The 20469-nt window shown below is 38.7% G+C and overlaps 1 protein-coding gene across 7 annotated transcripts in view; it reads right to left on the bottom strand.

Moving 5' to 3' along the window:
* The window catches only part of MICAL3 (microtubule associated monooxygenase, calponin and LIM domain containing 3), a 167342-nt gene that overhangs the window by 71970 nt on the left and 74903 nt on the right, over positions 1-20469 (bottom strand). For 4 of the 7 annotated variants that reach the window (XM_051609104.1, XM_051609105.1, XM_051609107.1 and 1 more), the window contains exons 13-16: positions 18796-18992; positions 17830-17942; positions 17312-17374; positions 16417-16590 (exon numbers count right to left, since the gene is read on the bottom strand). In XM_051609104.1, coding sequence (XP_051465064.1) covers positions 16417-16590; positions 17312-17374; positions 17830-17942; positions 18796-18992 — 547 coding nt within the window. Of the gene's footprint in view, positions 1-537; positions 646-3254; positions 3363-5939; positions 6045-7898; positions 7956-9983; positions 10080-15215; positions 15309-16416; positions 16591-17311; positions 17375-17829; positions 17943-18795; positions 18993-20469 lie in introns of all 7 variants that reach the window. The other 3 variants (XM_051609108.1, XM_051609102.1, XM_051609103.1) reach the window with 2 other exon arrangements.

The raw sequence follows: 20469 nt of genomic DNA, 5'->3' as shown, positions 1-20469 counted from the left end.
ATGCTGCAGTTCACAGACACATTCCACAGGTTTAAACAGGACACCAAAAACTAACCTGACTGTCCAGGGAAGGTCCTAGGATGCCATGCCTACATATGTCAGGAGTAAATTTGCTCTGTATGGAAGAGCGGACACCAGTACTATTAATTATGACCTTGAAATAAATGACTGAAGGAAGCATATGGTGAGAACTGTGGGAAATCTCTCAAACAGCAATTCTTAGACCTACATTATCAAAATCAGTATCTCCTCCACAAAACAATGATGCAGAAGGATTCCTAGTGGATCAAAAACATCTTCATAAATATGACTAGCATTTTCTCAAATGTTTATGCACACCTCTTGGATGCTAAGATTAGATTACGAATTTTGCAAGGGAAAAGAGAACAGGAGTGATGGAAAGATGGAGACAGAGATACTACGTCTTTCACAAAGCTGTGTCAGATTCTATCAGTGGTAGTAGCAACTAGATACAATACTTCAGATCTACTGTACATCTAATCACAAACACACATCATCTTCTGTACATGGTCTTACCAGTTCCTTCTTGTCTAGAAGGCTTTTGGGTTGCTCTTTCCTTTGAAGCTGATTGGCTATCTGCTCAGCCAATGAGCTCACTCCGCCTGTGTACATCTTTATGTACTTCTACCAGATGGATGGAATAAAACAATAGGGCAGTGAGAAAAGGGGAAAAAAAATCAAATTAAAAAAAATTACTAAGATGATAATAGGTTAGGTGGTGAAAAGGTGCAGAGAGGTCAAATCATGCCAAGACAGTGGACAATATGAAGTGACAAGTAGTAACAGCAAAGCTAGTGTCGTAAGAAATCACCCATACAGTCCAGCATCAACTGTAACAATGGAAAAGAACACTTGTATTTTGCATTCTACAAGTGCTCTGGAAATACTATGATGATGAAGAAAGTAAATCTTACTTTCACTTGTGGGGTATTTTGCACCCGGAAACTTCTCAAAGATGAGGCCAAACACCAGTTAAGATTTTAAGTTCCAGGTAAAATCAGCATTAGAAACAAGGATCTTTTAGAAGACAGGTAACACAATCTAATGCAACATGCTGATCACAACAGCATATTTATATGCTTAGCAACTGGAAAAAAATTCATTTAGAGAACATTCAAAGTGCAGGGAGAAATTCTTAACTAAGAAGCTCACAGTGATTCTAAAATACAAATTCTTCCATGCTAAAAACACAGAAGTTTATATGAAGAGAGATGCAACAGCCTCGTCCAATGCATTAAAGCCAGACCTGCACACATTTGGAACATACACTTGTCCAATTGTGAACATGGCTTTATGACTAGGTTTTTCTCCATTGTGGCTATTGACTGACCCCATAACTTTAGATACCTTAGTATTACAAGAAATCTAAGCAGGTTGGCTGTTACCTTAGATGGTACAAAATGAGTGTTTGCAAGCCAAGTTCAGTCACTGCTGAAGCGGAGGAAGTGTTTTTCACAGGCAATACTTAAAACTGTTGGCAATAACTACATGGGTTAAGAAAATAATGTGGTGACATCGCTGTTAGCTCAATCACACTGCAAACACCATGTATTTGTCTCAGAGCAGCAAGGAGCACACCAAGCAATCTTCCTTTTTCAGACTAAGCAGCATTATCATTGATTCTCTGTGAAGTCTCCTCAGTAAAGGAGGGATCATCAGATAGACACTTCAGCTTCTGGCAAGTGTAAAATACCAAGGATACCAGTATTCTGAAGAAAAGGACTGAAGCTGTTTCTCAAAAAAACCCTTTTACTCATATAGCAGAACTTGTTTTAAACACGACCGATTGTAAATGTGTACTTAATAATCTTTTAGAAATGTTTAAGATCTTCATGTGTTCAGATACTAGAGCAGCAGGAAGCATCACAAAAATGAAATTCATGACAGAATGGATGGTACTTTAGGGGAAAAAAAAATTAAAATGGAGTGCTCAGCCATCAGAGATTATCCCAGCTACCATTTAAGTCCTAATTCCTGAAGCTCTGAGCCAGTGCAGTAATGAGGGTTTATTTCCACCCAGGAAGAACTTCTACCTAACTGCTGATTCCACCCCAAAACTCAAGAGCATTCACAGTATTTATATACGCAAGAAATAACACAATTTGTCTTTCAAAGTTTTCCAGCTTCCATATTTATCCTCAGCTAATGTGTGCACACACATATGTGCAGAGTTACCATTCAATGTCATACATAATATCTTGTCAAATATTACATAAAAAATGGTTCCCACTGGAAAAATTTTCTACTTTTCATTCAACATTGATCTTTAATGAGCAACCATAATCATCTGGCCAAGAGTTTTCCATTTTTCTCTAAAAAAAAAAACACCTTTGAGGCTTTTTAAACTCTCTTAAAAGATAGTTTAAGCTTCTCCATGGGAAAAAAATACTTGTTTTAGCTGAACCAGGTTTCCATAAACAAGTTTTCCTTTGAAACCTTATTCCAGCCTTAAGCAGATGCTTCAGAATCTTTAAATTTCTATCAGCACATATTAAGTTCCATACTTAAAAAGTGATCATATGCTAATCTTGACTCACAATACCTTTGACTATTTGGTGTGGGAATTTCAACTGCTGAATTTTTCATCAGGGGTTCTATGTTTCCGATTAGTTTTGCTTTTTTTCCTATACATCACATCTGGCCTAGTACCAGGTCTTAAACAAAGAACTTTATCTTTCCTCCCATGGGCAAAAGTCTTCAAGATCTAAAACATTCTGCCACATTCACGAGAGCGGGCAAAGAACCCTCCCAGCTTAAGTCAAATCAAGTTCCTTGTATTTATGTGTGACAACTGCAACTAGTTCAAATTCTCAGTGATTTTTCAGAAAGCCAAAGTACTTTTTATTTCACACTGTCCGTTAAGTATGAACGTACAAACGCATTCTCTAGTTTGGCCCCAGGTCTCAAAGAAACAAAGCAGCAAGCAAAACAAGAAAGCCTTACTGCAAAGCCAGAAGGACCATCAGTGCTCAAAAACCTGACTTGAGAGTGAGATGTACCACAAGGTTACATACATTTAGTGTCCAACTGCTTTATGGCTGACATGAATCCAGCTACGCCACAGGATGCCTCTGGCTTCTCACTTGTGCATGAAGATGCACACAGACATTGCATTCTGCAGGTGAAGCACTGCAAGCCCAGCCACCTCCTGTGGTGTGTCCTTGGCTGGTGGGACTGGGGTGCAGCAAGCGAACACAGCTGAGTGCACCTTGCAATGCTCAGGCTAGTGCTACCTGTCGAAGAGAGTCAGCTGAAGGTGAAGAAGGGCGATTAGAAGAACGGAGGCTAAGGGAGAGCTCCCACTGGTCAACAAAGAATCGGCGAGACGGTTCAGTCTCAGGCTAAAAAATAAAATAAAAGTCAAAACAATCATACATAGCTACAGAGAGAAGAGAGGAGAAAACAGAAAAAAAACTCAAGCCCTTTTGCCCATCATCAAGAAAAATTTCTTAAGGTCTCCTGTATGAAAGCGTGGAAGAAAATGTACAGTGTATCTTCACTTTCTCCTAGTGAGGTAGAGTAAGTTATTCTTAATTTTACTCTTTACCAGGTTTTCAGTTATTTAGGACCAATTTAAGTTACTTGGAAGCAGCTACCCACTTCCACAGATGTCTAACCTCCTGTAACCCAATTAACTAAGCCACTGGCAAAGATATCAAATTAATTTCCTCTGCTTCTTCTATATCTCCTCTTGTTCTGTATCACTTGTCCGAGACACTGAGGTTACATTTCTGGCCATGTAAGACCTCCTCTATATTTTAACTATAGAAACCAAAAGCCTGCTCTCCTTGGGGATGGAAGAGAAATAAATTAACTTGTATGCACTGCCAGAAATTAGCAGTAAATTTCCAACCTACAACTTACTGTAAGCAGATTAGAAACATGACACTAGAAGTAATGAGACAATACAAAATTATCTGCTCTTCTTGCTTATCAAATAGCAAACAATAAATCCCAACCTGAGAATCTCCACCCTCCTGAGGCTGGTTCCTTACAGAAGAACCCAAAATTTGGTCTTCCAACATATCCCTATCGTTATGCCTATGGCTCATTTTGGCTGTATCTAAAGCAACACTTCACATAGACAGGAAAAAAAACCCAAACAGTATCAGACAAATAGAGCTGATAGAAACTGTATATTCCTAGAAATTATAATCTGGAAAAAAAAATTATGCAAATTCCAAATATCTGACAGTTTCACAAGAAAAATATGGGTTTTGTTATAAAAAGGAAGAATAGATGTCTGTAGCCTCATGACCCATGAAAACAGCTATTTCTAGCCACTTAGAACAGTTTAGGCTCAAGATGAAATCTACTGGACAAAATGCAAAATAGCCTGGCTTTCACAATTTCCCCAATTTAAACAATTGTAACTGTTTATTTATACACAGATTTTCTGTGTATATATATCTGTGTATATATATTTTCTTATTTAAGACCAACAACACTGAATCAAATTTATTTTCTGAAAGTGTCTGTCTTTGCTAAGCTTTCTTTCTCTTATTACTCTATTTTTCTTGTTTTCTTCTCTTAAATCCCACATCATAATCTACCACTGCCTGCAATGCTCAAACATCTGTTTCCTCTTTTTCCTCTCTGCCCTACCCACTTTATCCTTTCTGCTACTTTGTTCTCTTTCCCCTCTACATTTTCTCTCCTCCTTAATTCTGCACAACATAGAAATTACAGAGCTTGAAAAATAATTTCTATCTTTATATTGTAATGCTGTTAATCTTTTCCACCCTCAAAAGGAGCTTAAAAGTGCTAGAGAGCAATACAAAAGGTAGGAGTAAGATGCTTTGGTCTGGGTGTTCATTTCTTTATCATCATTTCAACTGAGTAAGGAAACACTAAAGAACATGATGTTCTTGGATCATGCCTGAGATCTTCAGTTCTGTCACCCATTAACAAGTTGATGTTAGTATGTTGAAATTAGTCATCTTACCCAGTCTTTCAAGATTTCTTTTATGTCCCCAAATTCTATTTCAAATCCCATCAAAGGTTCACTCTTCCTTCCTTGAGAACAGCTTCACTGACAATTATCAGCAAAGACACCATGCCCAAAAGAACAGCCATGGAAAGTAACCTAAATGTTAACATTTCCTTTTGACCTGGTTTAGAAAAAGTTATGCCCTTGAGGAAAACTTTTGGGACTGTTTAGACTCCAGCCCAAGAAGTGCACTTGATTTTGGATGGCTAGTTCAAAATAATAAGTTATGAAGAAAATCACTTATGTAGATGGGTGTTTACCAAAAGCACCCTCCAGTTTTCAAATGCTGTTGAAGACAACTGAAAACAGAGATAGGGGCAGGCAACTAGAAACTCAAGAAACTGCTGTTCAAACTGGCATACTCCCATATGCCAAAGATGACATACTGGAGAGCAAACTGAGCACAAATGTGTATACTGGAATCAAAGAATATCTGCATAAGCTGCCAACTCTACTGTTGGAAGTAAGTATACAGGAAGTACAGACACAAAACTAGTACTTCAGGGCCAGGAATCATGCTTGGAAAATGTTCTTGCTTCCAGAAGCAAGTAAAATTTGTGAGCAACTGACTGGTAAACAACCAGTGAGATAATTTTACCTGGAATGCAGCTTATTTTCAGCATGTAGAAGCTTGGAGGCTGTTTTTTACCTTAATGCTTCTATTCTGTTGGAGGCTGGTTTTTACCTTAATGTTTATACTGTGTTTGAGAAACATTTGTCATTCACCAAACAAAGAGACAGTTAAGAACTAGCAAGTGGGATAAAAATACTACACAAAATAGACTTCACTGTGTGTTTTTAACCACATGACTGTATAGCAATGGTCATCACATTTTGGTGAATTTGTCTGTTCCTCCGACCCCAGGTGTCACTGGTACCTAGAATCCTGCACTGATACAAGACAGCAGATAGGCAGGGCTGTAGTCACCTGTTGCCTCACTGAAGGTCTGGACTCCAGGAGGGCAGCCAGCTGACACGCCCTCTGCTCAACATTCTCAGGTACTTGGTCATCAGAACATAAACGAGGAAATCTCTGTGAGATGAGGAAGGAGGGAGGAAGTAAGCAAACCAGCAAGAAAAAACCCCAAAAGGAACAGACACCGAAATGCCAAAGGTATGAAATTCACATGCAGGACAATTAGAGGAGCTCCCATGTGAAGACTGTTATTTTCAGTAAATAGAAATTATTTCCACTGTCTACTGTTCAATTAAGTGCTAAGTTTTGACCCTTAAGGCCAAGAAAATATAATTGAGTTAGTCATTATTAACAACTGTCCAACCTAGGACTGCTGCAGCAAAACCAAACAAGCGTGTGGCCTCTCCCTCTGGCATTACCATCCAAAACCAAACCAAAACAAAAAGTGACAGTATCACGTGAAGGAGCTTATCTATGAACTTATTTCACTATAGTTCTTGATTCTCAAGGATTTCCTTCACACATCTAAATCTCCAAATCCTTACGTTTCTCTAATTTTGTGCACAGAAACACATTTTTTAGGGTAATGTACATCAGTTCTCCTAAACAATGAGTTTATTTCCACTAATATATGAAAAGTGAATGCTGCCCTTACCAAAGGGGTAAGGATGTTTAATGAGACTAGCTGGCTGAAACAAAGCATAACAAAATCAAACTATTACAGAAGCTGCCAGTTTGACTTCTGCAACTTCAGTGCCATACTTGGTCTTACTGCACTGTCATGTCAACACATCCCAGACACAATATTTGACACCCCTGTTATTCTGGTCTTTCTTATCAATCCTCTGTTGTGCGACATTCTTAGTGAAATGGAAAAAAGACCTGACTTGGTGGCCTGATCTACAGATCAGAAGAACCTGCACTATCACACAACTTTCAGCTTGTTTGTCAAGTTCAAAAGTAAACAGACCAGGGACTGATAATGTGTGCATAAAGAAACCTCAGGTTTGATCTGTCAAGCAAGCCAGGGTGCTGCTTGGTAAACAGATTGTTAACTGTCCTCCAAAACAGAGCTGAGTTCACATCTAACTTATAAGAAACACTTTTCCCATTCAGATGTATTAATAATTCAAACTATTTTCAGCTACTTTCAGCTCCACCTACTCCTTCCTACTAGATCATTTCCACTAAAACTAGGGCCTATTATAAAGCTGTGGGCTTCTATGTCGCTGCAGACACACACTTATTCATCTTCTACTGCATGTCACGCAACATTCAGCCCACAAAAGTCTTTTGTTAGAACACATTCTGAAAGTTGCAATAGTTTATAGCTGGCTACCACTTATGACTTAATTCATTCAAAGTCTTTACTGGAATGTCAATTAACTTGTCAATATGAATTCAAATCAACAAATTATCCTGAGTGCCTATCTTTTCTTTTCCCATGCTTCTGTATAATATTGAGCCATTCAGACAGACTGCTGAATATTTCATTGTTAGGATGGTTTCAAAGTCTCTATGCTAATAATGCCTCATCATTTTTCCTTTTACTTTGGCCTGTAGGAGGCAGGATGGAATGCCAGTTGTTTAACCATCCAGAAAGCAAGCAGTAGAAACAATGCAACCATGTTCGCATGAATTAGCGCGCAACATAACTTTTCTTGTTCAGCTACAGCCACAGCATACTTCAGTAAAGAGGTGTAAGAGAAAAAGAAGAATGTGAAGAGCTTAAGTGCTAGATCTACTGCAAAATAAAAGCATATAGCAAACTGTTGATGAAGGCTTGTTATGCATTTATGTGGGTATCACACAGAAATAATCACTCCTAATTGACTCTCAGCAGTTCCAGCGTGTTAACAGCAGCATTAGGATAAGTGTGTTTCACTACCCAGTACATTTGCTCTCTGTATTACAAACATCCACGGTAGCCTTGTGTCATCAGCATCCATGCCATTTGTTCATGCTCTTTACCCTTTCCTGTCTGGGACTCTGCTCCCCGAGATAGTCAGCACCAGGTTCCCTGTTTCTCTGCAGACAAAAATTATGAGCTTAACAATCACAGACCAACTTTTCCTAGTCAATACACACTTCATCTGATTTTTCTTAAGATGCAGGCAGAAAAGAGGCCATAATGATAGCACAACAGTTAATGAAGAATATTCTAAAACTGGCATTAACAACTTGGATCCTGCAGGGAAATTAAAAAAAAATAATAATCTGCATATATTCATATTAGGTCAGTAAACCACAATATAGTACCACGATGTGATGATATTAGTATGGTAAAGATGGCAACATAACACTCAATATAACCCATACTGTGATGTTAGTTCAAAGGAAGGAAATAGAAAGTTTAAAAGTGGCAAGAATGAATGCAATAGAAGTGTAAAGGTATAGCTTTTAAAATACATCAGTATAGCAAGGACACAGATCCATCTGACTCACTATGAGGCCTGGGCCAAGAAATTTCAGGAAAAGAAACATTCCTAATGAAAAAAGAATGTCTCCAAAAAAGCAGACCCCTCTCAACTGAGTCTAACAAATCAGTTCTGTGGCACAGGAGGTAAAAATTCCTCAGAGTTGAAAAGAAGCAGCCAAAATACTTAATTATTTGTTTGAGCAAGATGTCCTAGAGGACACAACATAGAAAATGGTCAAAGTACACTTGGACCCAACACTAGTTGGCTCTCATGACTGAACTCAGCAACCAACAAGACACAGGGCAAACACTTGGAGAAACTAGGGAGGGAAAACACAGAACTAAGGGGTCCTTAGTGACTGAAAGCAAATTTCTCTTTATTGAAAATCAGTGCCACATCACAGATCAAAAAGTAAAACTCTGCATTTAACTGCAATAATTTCCCTATCTATTAGTATCTCTATCTGTATCCATTAGTTTCTCTTTTTTTCTTTGGGAAAACCTTCCTTTTCTCTCACAAACCACGTGCCAGGGAACTAACCACTTGTTTGTTGGGATGGTTTTAAGTCAGATCAGTAAGCGACCTGACCCATCTTCCAAACGCAGACACCAGAGAGGCAGGGGAGAATGTGTGCTACGGAGGCTGACAACAATTAGACCAGATCAAATGTAACATGTAACAACACCCTGAGAAATCACAGCAATAAGGCAAGTCAAACTTCATGTCCGAGAATAAGTCTGGTCTACTCTACCATAAGCTAACATGCCTTTCCAGAGTTTACAGGCACAGAAGTGTTCGGCAAAGGAACATTTGCCACCTTTGGGAAAATGTATTTGTACTATAACTATTTAAAGTTATGGGAGGCCTATGGAACTACAATTGCTCTTTTATCACCTCGAGGTTAGGTCAGCATTGACCAGGGAAGAGTAATTTATTACTGCAACAGACAAACCAAACAAAAATTTTTTAATAGATACAACTCAAAGAAGTATGACAACCATAAACCATATACAACGAGACACAAATATTAAAAGATTTCAGGTAATATTTAACTAGAAGGACAAACACATGTGCACAAACATCTGGATGCACATTTATACACTGTATTCAGAACAGCTCTCACTGCTCCAAATTCAAACTCAGACTGAACACAAACCCTTGTGAGACAAAGGCTGTGTGGGGTAAACAAAGAGACACTGGAATGTGCAGGCCACCATAATACTATAAAAAGGCACTTCACACAAGTAGTCCTGAAAGACAAATACATGGGGAAATTTTCATTCCCAGTTGCTTAAATGAAGAGTGGGAGATGGAGATAAGTCTAATTTTCTTTCCCTGCACTACTCCAAAAATTTATTTTCTATTTTGCTGCAACTCAAAACTGGAAAAGGCTACTGTAATTGCAAGTCAAGTCTCAGAGTCACTACACTAGTGCATTAGATAATCATCATGATCATACTTCTGGTGAGTTAAGGCAAATTTGTGTTTCTAATCTAAGAGGTTGAAGAAGCCCTATCACCACCTGAAAAAAAATAAAATTGGAAATGCATTTATAAATGGAATATCCTGTAACAGATCTAGGCACTTGCACAAGTAGTAATGAAGAGAGAGGGACAGAGCATGCAGAAGGAATCACCTGCTGCCTGGGATACGGTGGAGAGGAAGGTGGAGTGGAAGAAGAGAGCATGATCACTTTTTTGGGGCAGGTCCGAGAACGTTCCTTATTTCTTAGCTTTTTTTTAAAACAGAAAAAGAAAAAAATCATAATAATGGTAGAGAAGAGATAAGATCACCGTTGGTTATGTGAGACAGGCCAGAACACACAAACTGAGAGACTGTGATCCCAAGCTCATGAATGACCAAAGCCACATCTCATCTGAAGTTGACAGACTAAAGTTTTTCACCCATAGCCACACGACCTCATGTCCTTTTGACAGACACCTCTAGGGGCCTCCAACATATACCAACCATCATTCAAGTTTCTGACTCAAGGTCTTATAATCAGTGAAGGTATAACTTGGAACTCTCCACAGCACAGCTAGACTGCTCTCTTTGCTTCATGAAAAATTACTTACTGTTGCACCTTACAGTGCTTAAAGATATCCATGCTGTTCACCTAATTACTCTTTCTTGCAGTTCCTTAGCAATACAACTAAAGGCACAGTGCTCTGTTCTCAGCTTCAAATACCTCCTTTTTAACTTATAGATACTTGACCATCTCAGGCAAGTTAAACTGTACTTCACCATTCTAGAACAGAAATGCAGCAGTTTTATATCTAAAATGTGGCCATATATAATAATTTGAGTATTACACAATGCATACATGTCCTCATTTCAATATGCCAGAAAACATGCCTTGCTAGTTCTGTACCTCCTTACTAGGTACAATCTTGTCTCCACCACTTCTTGACTATTAGCTTATCTTCTGCCTGATTTTTCCTTTTCTTTTGAGTTCTCATCAGAGTATATGTGGAAACTGCTGCACTGTGAAAAAAGACACTGCATATCCAAAGCCACTGTTAGATTGCCTCCAAAGAAACAGCATGCTGTTTAAAGACATTACAGATGTTACTTATTGTCTTTACAGCTGAGCTGGCACTAACACCTGTTGGGGCATTCTCTTCCCTTTCAGAAAAAAAAAAAAAAAAAAAAAAAGCAACTCTTTAATTCAAACAGATGCTAGAGCACATGACACTGCAATGAAGTGGATAAGGAACATTTATATGCTGTTTCAGAAGGGTCAGCTGTGAAAGGGTGACAACATTTTCAACAACTACAGCTATTCATGGACTCCCATCTGACGATGGCTAAGTTGGATTTCAAATTTTAACATTTTCATAAACTTGTGGTTTTTTCCATGGCAGATCTCAGAATATAACATTATAGAAGTATATGAAAAGTACACGTTCACTCCTCCAGTAAGATGTTTCTGAGCATGCAAAGACAAAGATGGCTATAGAAAAAAGACAAAACAATGGATCAAAATAAGAAATTAGGTAGGAAAAACATTTGCATAAACCACTGGTGGTGTAAGTTCTTGTCTGTTAAGATCTCAGCTCCTGCTGGCTGTGATGATCTCAGTCATTCTGTAATTTCAGAAACCACACTTCCCAACTGAATTACTGAGAAGTTTATACTGCTGCACCTTTATTTTACTTCAGAGGACCATCTCAAAAGAACAAGTATCAGACATCCAGAGGCAGAAAAGATTTGCACCAGAAGAAATATATCTCCACCTTACAAACATCTTTGCACACATCAGTGATTTAAGCTTGTTTATCAGACACATACCTTGTTGCTGTTAGGAGACCTACGAAACTACAGCAGAAAACTGCTGAAGGCCGTAAGCTGAAAGTCTGGAAAGCCAGGACAAAATTAAGTTTAAATGCTTGTCTCCCACACCATACACAGTCAGTTCCTCTTCTGGATAGACAACATGGCTTTTCAATGGCTTCAAGACCCCCGATGAGAGATGCTCTTTCCCAAAAGCAGCCAAAATGGCTTGGAAAGCAATGGAAGATATTTCTATACAAGCACGTGTTAATTTAAGGTGATAACCATCACACCATGAAGCACTTTTTTTTTTAAGAGATATTGCCATCATATTAAAAATTGCACACATTTCCACTCTGCATGTACACTTAACAAGACCTTCATGCATTACTAGCTGCTGCCAAGGTACACATAATAGCTCCAATGCAATTTTGACAACACCAATCAACATTCTCAAAGTGTAGAACAAAGGAACCCTTGTAATTCAATTCATGGGGAAAACAGGCCAAACTAGCAGCAGATCAGTGAGGTTTTTAACCTGCTTGATCTTTTGAAGACTTTCCCTTTCCAAGCGAGACAGCATTAAAGATCTTTGTGACTAAAGTAAAAACGGCTTCAGAAAACATTCTGCCAGGATTTCACTCTTTGTAGGGATCCTGTCTTAGCAAGTCACCCCTACCCCCACCTATACAACAGAGAAAGTCTGCCCTTACAAACTCATTGAAACTGCTGGCCTCATAAACTTTAACTCCAGGGCAAAGTAAGATTCTAGTCTGACAAATAAGTACAGCTAAGCAAGTCCATGAGACAGACACCGGCAGGCAACAGCCCAAGACAGATGTAAATTTTCCATCAAAACTGGATCCAACCCAGATGACACCCTTTGAACCTGTAGTTTCTCCTCTGAAATTACTTCCAACCTTTTGCAGCATACACTTTCCAAGATGTAGGACCAAACCAATCAAACACAATACACCTTGACCTCATTCTACCTAATGGCAAGAACATTAGGCAACTTGCGGTTTCCCTGAATAACATGTAACCACTTTGTCCCTTTAGGAACTGCTTTGTTCCTCTTAAAAGGACTCTTCTGTAGATGGTATTTGCTATTTAACGGATCTTCTATGTACTCACTGACAGAAGTTTCTGCTCATGAACTCTGACATCTGTGCCAAACAAGACAACCTTTTCTTTTGGCTTTGTGAACTAGTCCTTTACAGTATCTCCAGTAACAGGTACTGGCACTCTGCACCAACTCTGCTGTTGGCATTCTGTGGCCCAAGAAACAGCTTTGTAGCTAAGGTGCCCAGTGTCACAGTAGAAAGCTGTTTCAGCACAGTTTCCAGCACATGGTCTCACAGCCATCAGCTTCTGCATGAACAAGCAACCAGAATTAGGAATCTCAGAAGCCAGCTGAAGCACTGCTTCAGCAACAACTTCCTGCAGAATGGATTTCTGTGCAAGCTTGGCAAAGCTGGTTGCTTGGCTCAGTGGATGGCTTCCTGCCTCGCCTGATCTCTAATCAGTCAAGAATAAATTATTCTACCTACTCCCATAGCATTTGAATAACAATAACTGATGTTCTTCATTTCCCTAGGCAAGGAATAAGGAGCCTTTGGAATAGGGACCATATCAATTGTTTCCTTGATCCTACTGTACCCTGCAGATTTTGCATCCTTGAGACCCAGTTTTATTCTACTCTATTAACTCAGACGAAAAGCACAACAAAATCCAGCATGAAACCTGCACCCAAGATCCAAACATCTTCTGTTGATGCAGTAAAGTCTATCAAGGAAAGATCACCTCCAGATGTAATCTTGAGGGGAAATCATCCTCACAAGGCAAACAGTGTCCATGTTGAATAAAACAATATAAGTCCTTTGGAAGTACAATTGCTATAGAAAGGTTTTTCAAATATCTGCCCTACACTGCTGCCTACATGGAGATGTTATCAATGTGGAATGAGACCAAAAGTTTTTTTTCTCACCTTTTTTTTTTTTAAATCACATAGTGCAAGCAGAAACAAGAGCAAAACCAACAACAAACTTCTCCCTGGCAGAACAAAGTCCTCATCATAAAAGCAGGAAACAGAACTTTGTCCTTTTTTTTAATAACTACAAAAGGATGACAATAAAAACTTTTGTGTTCCACTGTAAAGGCTTAATTATAAAGCCTTCATAAAGTTTCAATAGCAAGTTCAAATGCAAACCTGAAGGCTCCAGGGATGTGACCTGCTCCAAGTGCTAAAACACATATCTTCAACCTTCTGAACTGGCGGGGGAGGGGAGGTTAACATAAGCAGTGCTCATCAACTGACTTAACACAGCCCTATTAAGCTCTTCTACATCAGTTCTTTGCATTTCCCCTCAAGTATTTGTAAAAAAATAAATCTGCCTTAATTATGGATGATGTGTTCACCTGAAAGTGCTCAGCAGCCTACAAAGATAAGAAAGAATGTAGAAGAAAAAAAAGTCAGGAAACCTAAACATAATGTTGACCTATTTTTAAGACTCTCTTGACAGTCCTACTGACAATTCCCCTGATTTAGGTCCTCTTTTTTGAAGATAAATCTTCTAGATCAAGGCACTGGTTGTGACATGCAGCACTAATTGTGTTGGATGCCTTGAACATGAAGTTCACCATGAAATGATAAACATGCAGAACAGGGAATTTCCAAACTAGTGTTGTCTTCCTCCCTTCCTCCTCTTGACTCCAAAGCATGCTCTGATTAAACTGCAACCAGAAAGAAGCAGGTGATTCTCCAAGTTGTAGTCTGCCAGAAAAATACATCTCAGCACTTTCAGAAACATGAGGAGGCCATTTGCACAGGGAAACAGTGGAAGCAGAGGAAGCCAGTGAGATAAGTATCTCTATCTGCCTGAAAAGATTGTCTGTCACAAGTCTCACTTTTGGAAGTTCACTGCTGAAAGAAAAACACCGGCAATGACACTGGGCCAAAAGACACAAGAGAAAATAAAATTTGATACCTGCTGATTTTTCTGCTGTTGAACCCTATTCTGACCCCCTCTACGGCAGAAAACCTAAAATGTACTTAATTCACAGAAATACAGGAATCTGCAATGCAATGAATGTATGAAGTTGGCATGGTCAGCTACGCTTGTCATAAAGAAAAGGAAACCACATTCAAGTCTCCTGCAACTGCAGAACACATAAGATTTCACATGTGAATAGCAAAACTGATAACCAGTTGTATTGTTTATACCAAGGAAGAGCTTTAATATCACAGATGGCAAGACACCTTTAACTTTGCTGGTTGTGAAAAAAATATAAATACTCCAGACGATACAATGTTGACAACACTAGGTTGTATCTGTAGGCAAGGTTTCTGCTAAAACATCCACCGAAACCCTGAGAAGTTGAAAATAGCATCAGATGGCAGAAGAAATATGACTAAGTCCTGTTGAAACGTTAAACCATTGAACCAAAAGCAGCTGTTGATTTTATCAATTAAAAGCTAAATTAATTAAAATAACGGACTCACATAAGGCACTAGAAAAGCTTGGCTTAAAAACAGGACAGTGATGGCTGGTGTTGGGTGCAGGCAATGGATTGTATTAATAATCAGTTTCTTTACCTGTTTCCACTGGGGTACGGGAGCAAGACGGCCCTGCTCTCGTCTGCTGGATGGTTGGTTGTGAACACGCTCTTGGTAAGGCAGGACAGACTGCTGCATGCAGGTCGTAGGGAAAGTGGGTGGGGACCAAGGAGCAAAGACAAAACAGCAACGGAAACTCAAAGAAAGCCAGACGAATGGGATACAGAAGATGACAGACAAACATTTATGAAAAAAAAAAAAAAGAGTAGGGGAGAATTCATTTAGCAAGTAAAATATAAAAAGGAAAAAAATAAAAAATCAAAAAACGAGAAACTACCTATGTTTTTGGATCTTCTCTTAGTTTTCATTGTTCCTTCAAATAAGCACGGCTATTACAACCAATACATAGTGGCTGAGGAAATACTTGATTGGCAAGGAGTGGGGTAAAAGTCACCATTTTGAGATGATGTTATACTATTAACATTGGTGTGCAATGTAGCATAGACATACTCGACCGAACTTCAAAGCAGCTGTAGGTCAGGTCCCACTCACAATCTGACCATGACAGCACAGAGTCTGGCACAAGCTATGAAAACAGACTATGCAGCAGAGCAAGAACTCAGGCACTTAAGCCATACTGAGCCTCACACTGCTGACACTGCACTGCTGGCAGGAGCTTCAAGTAATTCAATCCAATGTCAACGACAACCACCCTGCAGTTACAGTAGTTGAGACACCACCCTGAATAACCAGCAGTCATCAGGCAGCCTTGCTTAGAATGATACAAATATCCCAGAGTGCAAAGAAACTCCTAGGCATTTATCTGCTGCACTTACACACTCAACATAATCACAGTTCACAAGAACAGACACATTATAAACTGGCAAGGGAAAGTTTGACTCAGAAATTAAATGATACTTTTTAAATTTAGAAATGGGATGCTCCTGGAAAGCTTTTCAATAGCAATAGTATTTATAAAAGAAATCAAATTGCTGGAAATATGTTTTTGAAAGACATTACCTAGCATAATATGGGCAATAGGGGGGAAATAAAATTTGTATTAGGAAGTTCTCTATCCCATGCTCCTGAACTTTAAATTTTTTCCTCTCTTGAGTAAGCTTTACTCTGCTCTAGGACAGCCTTTGAAGTGGAAGAGTAACCCATCTCCAGGAATGCATGTTATTATTCATGGTCTTCCCCCATAATTCCAAAATAAACGGTTTTATTATCCATCTCCTACCTGTCTCCGTAAGCTTGAGGACTGCACTGGTGCATTCTCCTCAAACTTAGCCAGTAGCTGGGTTGCCATAGACTTGACTTTGTTCTGATTCCCAATGGCAGCATCAATCCTCCTCTCCGTCAGAGCGCTCACCAGTGTGGGCCTTTCTTCTCTGTAGCTCCGTGGGATGTCCTCCTAATAGCCAGCAACATCAAAATTTAACAAGATGCAACTGGATCACCTTTTCCTCTCTATCCCTTTGCTGTGCTAGGTTTCTAACACTCTAGAAAAGAAATCTGTAAGTCTGCACTTGAAACCTCACATTTTGTTTTCCTTCAGCATGTCATTAAAGCTTCTGTTAAATTTTACTTGCCTTTGCAACCTTATCTGACACAGTTGCTTCCTAACGACACCACCATTGAAACGTTCTCATTACTCCAAAGGCCTATCGTCGTCGAACCTTCACTGACAACTCCAAGTACTACATTTAAACTCACTTGTAGCTATTTGCCTAAGCATTTCAAGTGAAGGACTATCTTGTGTTTCATATACTAGAAATGTATGGGTTTTGTGCTAACCAAGGCTGACGTTTAAATATGAAAATTCTGACTATACTGCATGAATTTACTAAATGAAAGTTTTATTTTTGGTGTCCTCATTAAATCAAAGTAAATTGCAATAAAAGTAGAATATAAGGGAACTGCAACATTTCTTTTTTTGTGTACTATCCTTTCATAAGCATCAGTAAAATATTTTCACTGCAGCCACGTTAAAGCATAAACTCTGAAGAACAATTAATTTTATCTAAAAATATATATATACATAAACTCTGTATATAGAAAATTAAAGGACTGAAGCGGGAACAAGGAATTTATTATGTTTTCCTCTCTGACATCTTCCTCACTGTAATACTTACATCCTCAGACTGGCTGGTTTTTCTCCTCTTTCCCGCACCGTCCAGTTCCTTTTCTTTTTTGTCCTGAAAACGGAAGAAGGAGGGAAAAAAATCAAAGATAAGGATTCTAATTCCTCTCTGGTCTGAGATAAATGTCATCAGTGCACTTACGGAAGCTTTGCAACATAGCTGTTGAATTCTTCTCTGGGCTCATTCTCCATTTGTTTAAAGGAGATTCTTACCTTCAAATTGGACATTCTTCAATATTTTCAACTGCTTGGGAACGGAGCAACCGATTATGTTCCAATACAAAACATATCCCCCAATACTACCACAAAGCCAAGATTTTAAGACCAAAATATACCACAAATTGAGAGTACATATTACAGATGTAATTCTGCAGTTGTAAATGTGATGTATTTTCCCATGCCAAGAGCTGATGAGCACATGGTCTTTGTAGACACATCACAGATACACACTTACACATATATTTTAAATACCACCTACTTGGTCAGCAGCCGAGACTGTGATGTGGTTACCTTTGGCATGCGTTTCCGAGAGATGCTTTGTCCCAGTTTACTGAGAAAAGAGATGGGCGATTTGGTACTGGCAATTAGAGCAGCTTTTTCTTCTGCATTCAAGTCCAGAGTATCTGTTAGCAAAAAAAGGTCGGGCAAGGAAATGCCAAGAAATTATTTCTGTGATGCTATTATGAAATACGTAACCGAAGGACTCACTGATTTTTTTTTAACATAGCACTCTTTCTTCAACTCTCTGTACAAAATTATGGTCACGTCCAGAATCAATACCTTTCTCGGCTACTCTGCATTTTCATTTTGTCAAAATTGATTCTCCTTTCAGGGTTTATAACCACCCAGAACAAACAGTGTTTGTTTACCCTATTCACTTTCATGTTTAAAGAGCATCAGTTTTCTTAAGAAGAGTTCAGAGTTTTGGAAATAATACTTGATGCACACTAAATTTTTAAAAGGCTACTAAACATGTTGTTTATTTTTCCTCACTAGAATTACAGACTTAAGATCATCAGTAACAAAGAAACAGCTATAACAACATTGTTTCTAGCTAAAAGTAGGCCACATTGATTTGTGTTAGACAAGTATATTTCAGTTCTACCCAAAGACCTTTCATTCCTCATTGGCCTGAAGCTACTCCCACCCTCCATGGGTGGTAAAGACATAAAACTTGGCCAATGTTTTGAAATTGCCTACTAAACAACTACTAGCAAGGCATCTCTTATTAGCCAAGACAGATGAGCCTCTATTAATAGCAAGAAAGCAGAAAAGTTATCTAGTAGTACTTTTTTGCTCGTGATGCTGCTAACATGTTCCTTAACTGCAGCAGCATGAAGTAAATTTCTGTGAAGGTGATTTATGTCACTCAGTATGAGTATGAAATTATGCAGAAGAAGGATAAAGGCAACTGAAGCACACATATTCATCCTGAAGCTGTCTTTAAATCTGAGAGACCTGCCCCAAACTCCTTACCGCTAGAGGGGATGGTGTCTTTGAACATCTCATAGAACTGTGTGAGGTACATCACCATTGACAGTTTATCTGGCTCTCCAACAGATGCCATTTCCTTTCCAGTCATAATGGGAGATATTCCAAACTCTTTTTCAGCAATGTCAAAGGCCAGCTGGTTATTCTTCTCCACATTGTGCTCATCCAAAGAATCAAAGTCTCTGCAAAGAGCAGAAAGACAGCATGCAATGAATCAAGTAGAAACCAGACTTAAGAAAGAACTCAGGGATCAAACTCCTGTTTGGGTTTTTCTTCAAAATCTCCCAAATTTATTTGCCAGCAATCTTTCTGTATTGCAGAGCTGATGCTCCTTAATTATGGTGAACTTTGGCTCAAATGTATTCTTTTTTTCATCTTTTGCTCCTTCTCCAAACTCAGATTTTTCTTAAAATCTTTATTATCCTCTGAAATACATGTTGATTTCCTCACTTGCTGGAAGACAGTACTGGTTTCCCCTATGTAAAATCTCTTGTGTATTTGGAACTAAATTAAGTCTTCACTTTTGTTCCCTTTTTTCTTGACTAATCCATATTTTAGTTCTGCTGTTTTTTTCCAGAGCTTGTAGAACTAAATAAAAACTATATTAAAAGCTACAGGTTGTGGAGAGTTATATAAAAATTTTAAAAGCTACCTGAACTCTCCACAAGCTATAAAGCTATTAAACAGAATAGTTCAGGTCAAATAGAGTACACCAACAGAGAAGTAATTCAGTGCAAGAGAATAGCCAAGTAATTTTTCAGCATGCTTTACACTGGATTACATCTTTAAATACAGCTCTAGCGGTTTATACTTTCTAATGTCCCTTTGGGAAGTTGAAGACATTTCAGATTTCTATTAAAGTACCAGAGTCTCTGCTCCTGTTACTTCTTTCAGCCAGTGCTTTCCCATTCTAGAATATGGGCACTGTTTTACCCGATATACCTGCCCCTCAGTCATCCAGTTAGCAGGCTACTGCACAAACAGTATTAATGTCTCTGTTTTATGTACCAGTACATAAAGAGTGACTACCAAGAAGACAGAGTCTCCCTTTTCACAAGGAGTCATGTGGAAAAGACAACAGGTAATGGGTGCAGGGTACTCCTGGGGAGATTGGACTTGAGAGGAGTATTTTTCACCATGAGAACAGTTAGAAACTGGAATAGTCTCCCATGGGAAGTGCTGGATTCCCCTACATCAGACAGCTTTAAGACTCAGCTTGCAGGGTGCTGGACCATCTCATTTAAACTATATTATTACCCAGAAAGGTTGGACCAGGCAATCCTTGAGGTCCCTTTCAACCTGGCATTCTATGATTGTATGATTTAGACTGTGGATCACTACATCTAAAAAGAGCAGCCTAAAAGTCTTCAAAAGAGTTACTGTTCAGCAGGAGATTTATAAAAGGCTGTGTAGAGTGAGAAATTTAACTGAAGCTATAAACTATTCCTGAATAACTTCACAGAGAAGAGAGCTGTTGGTCAATAATACTTTCCAGTAAGCACCGATGAGAAGCTTAATTCTGTCAAATGATGCAGAAGGGAAAATGACAACACATTTATCTTCATATTCATCAAGCTATTATGACGTTCCACTCTGCTGGTGAATCACCACACATTAGCTTCTATCAGCTTTAATGGAATTGATTTCAGCCCATTTCTC

Source organism: Apus apus, chromosome 1 (genome assembly GCF_020740795.1).
Source record: "Apus apus isolate bApuApu2 chromosome 1, bApuApu2.pri.cur, whole genome shotgun sequence".
NCBI lineage: Eukaryota > Metazoa > Chordata > Aves > Apodiformes > Apodidae > Apus > Apus apus.
This window is presented reverse-complemented; position numbering and strand designations above follow the sequence as displayed.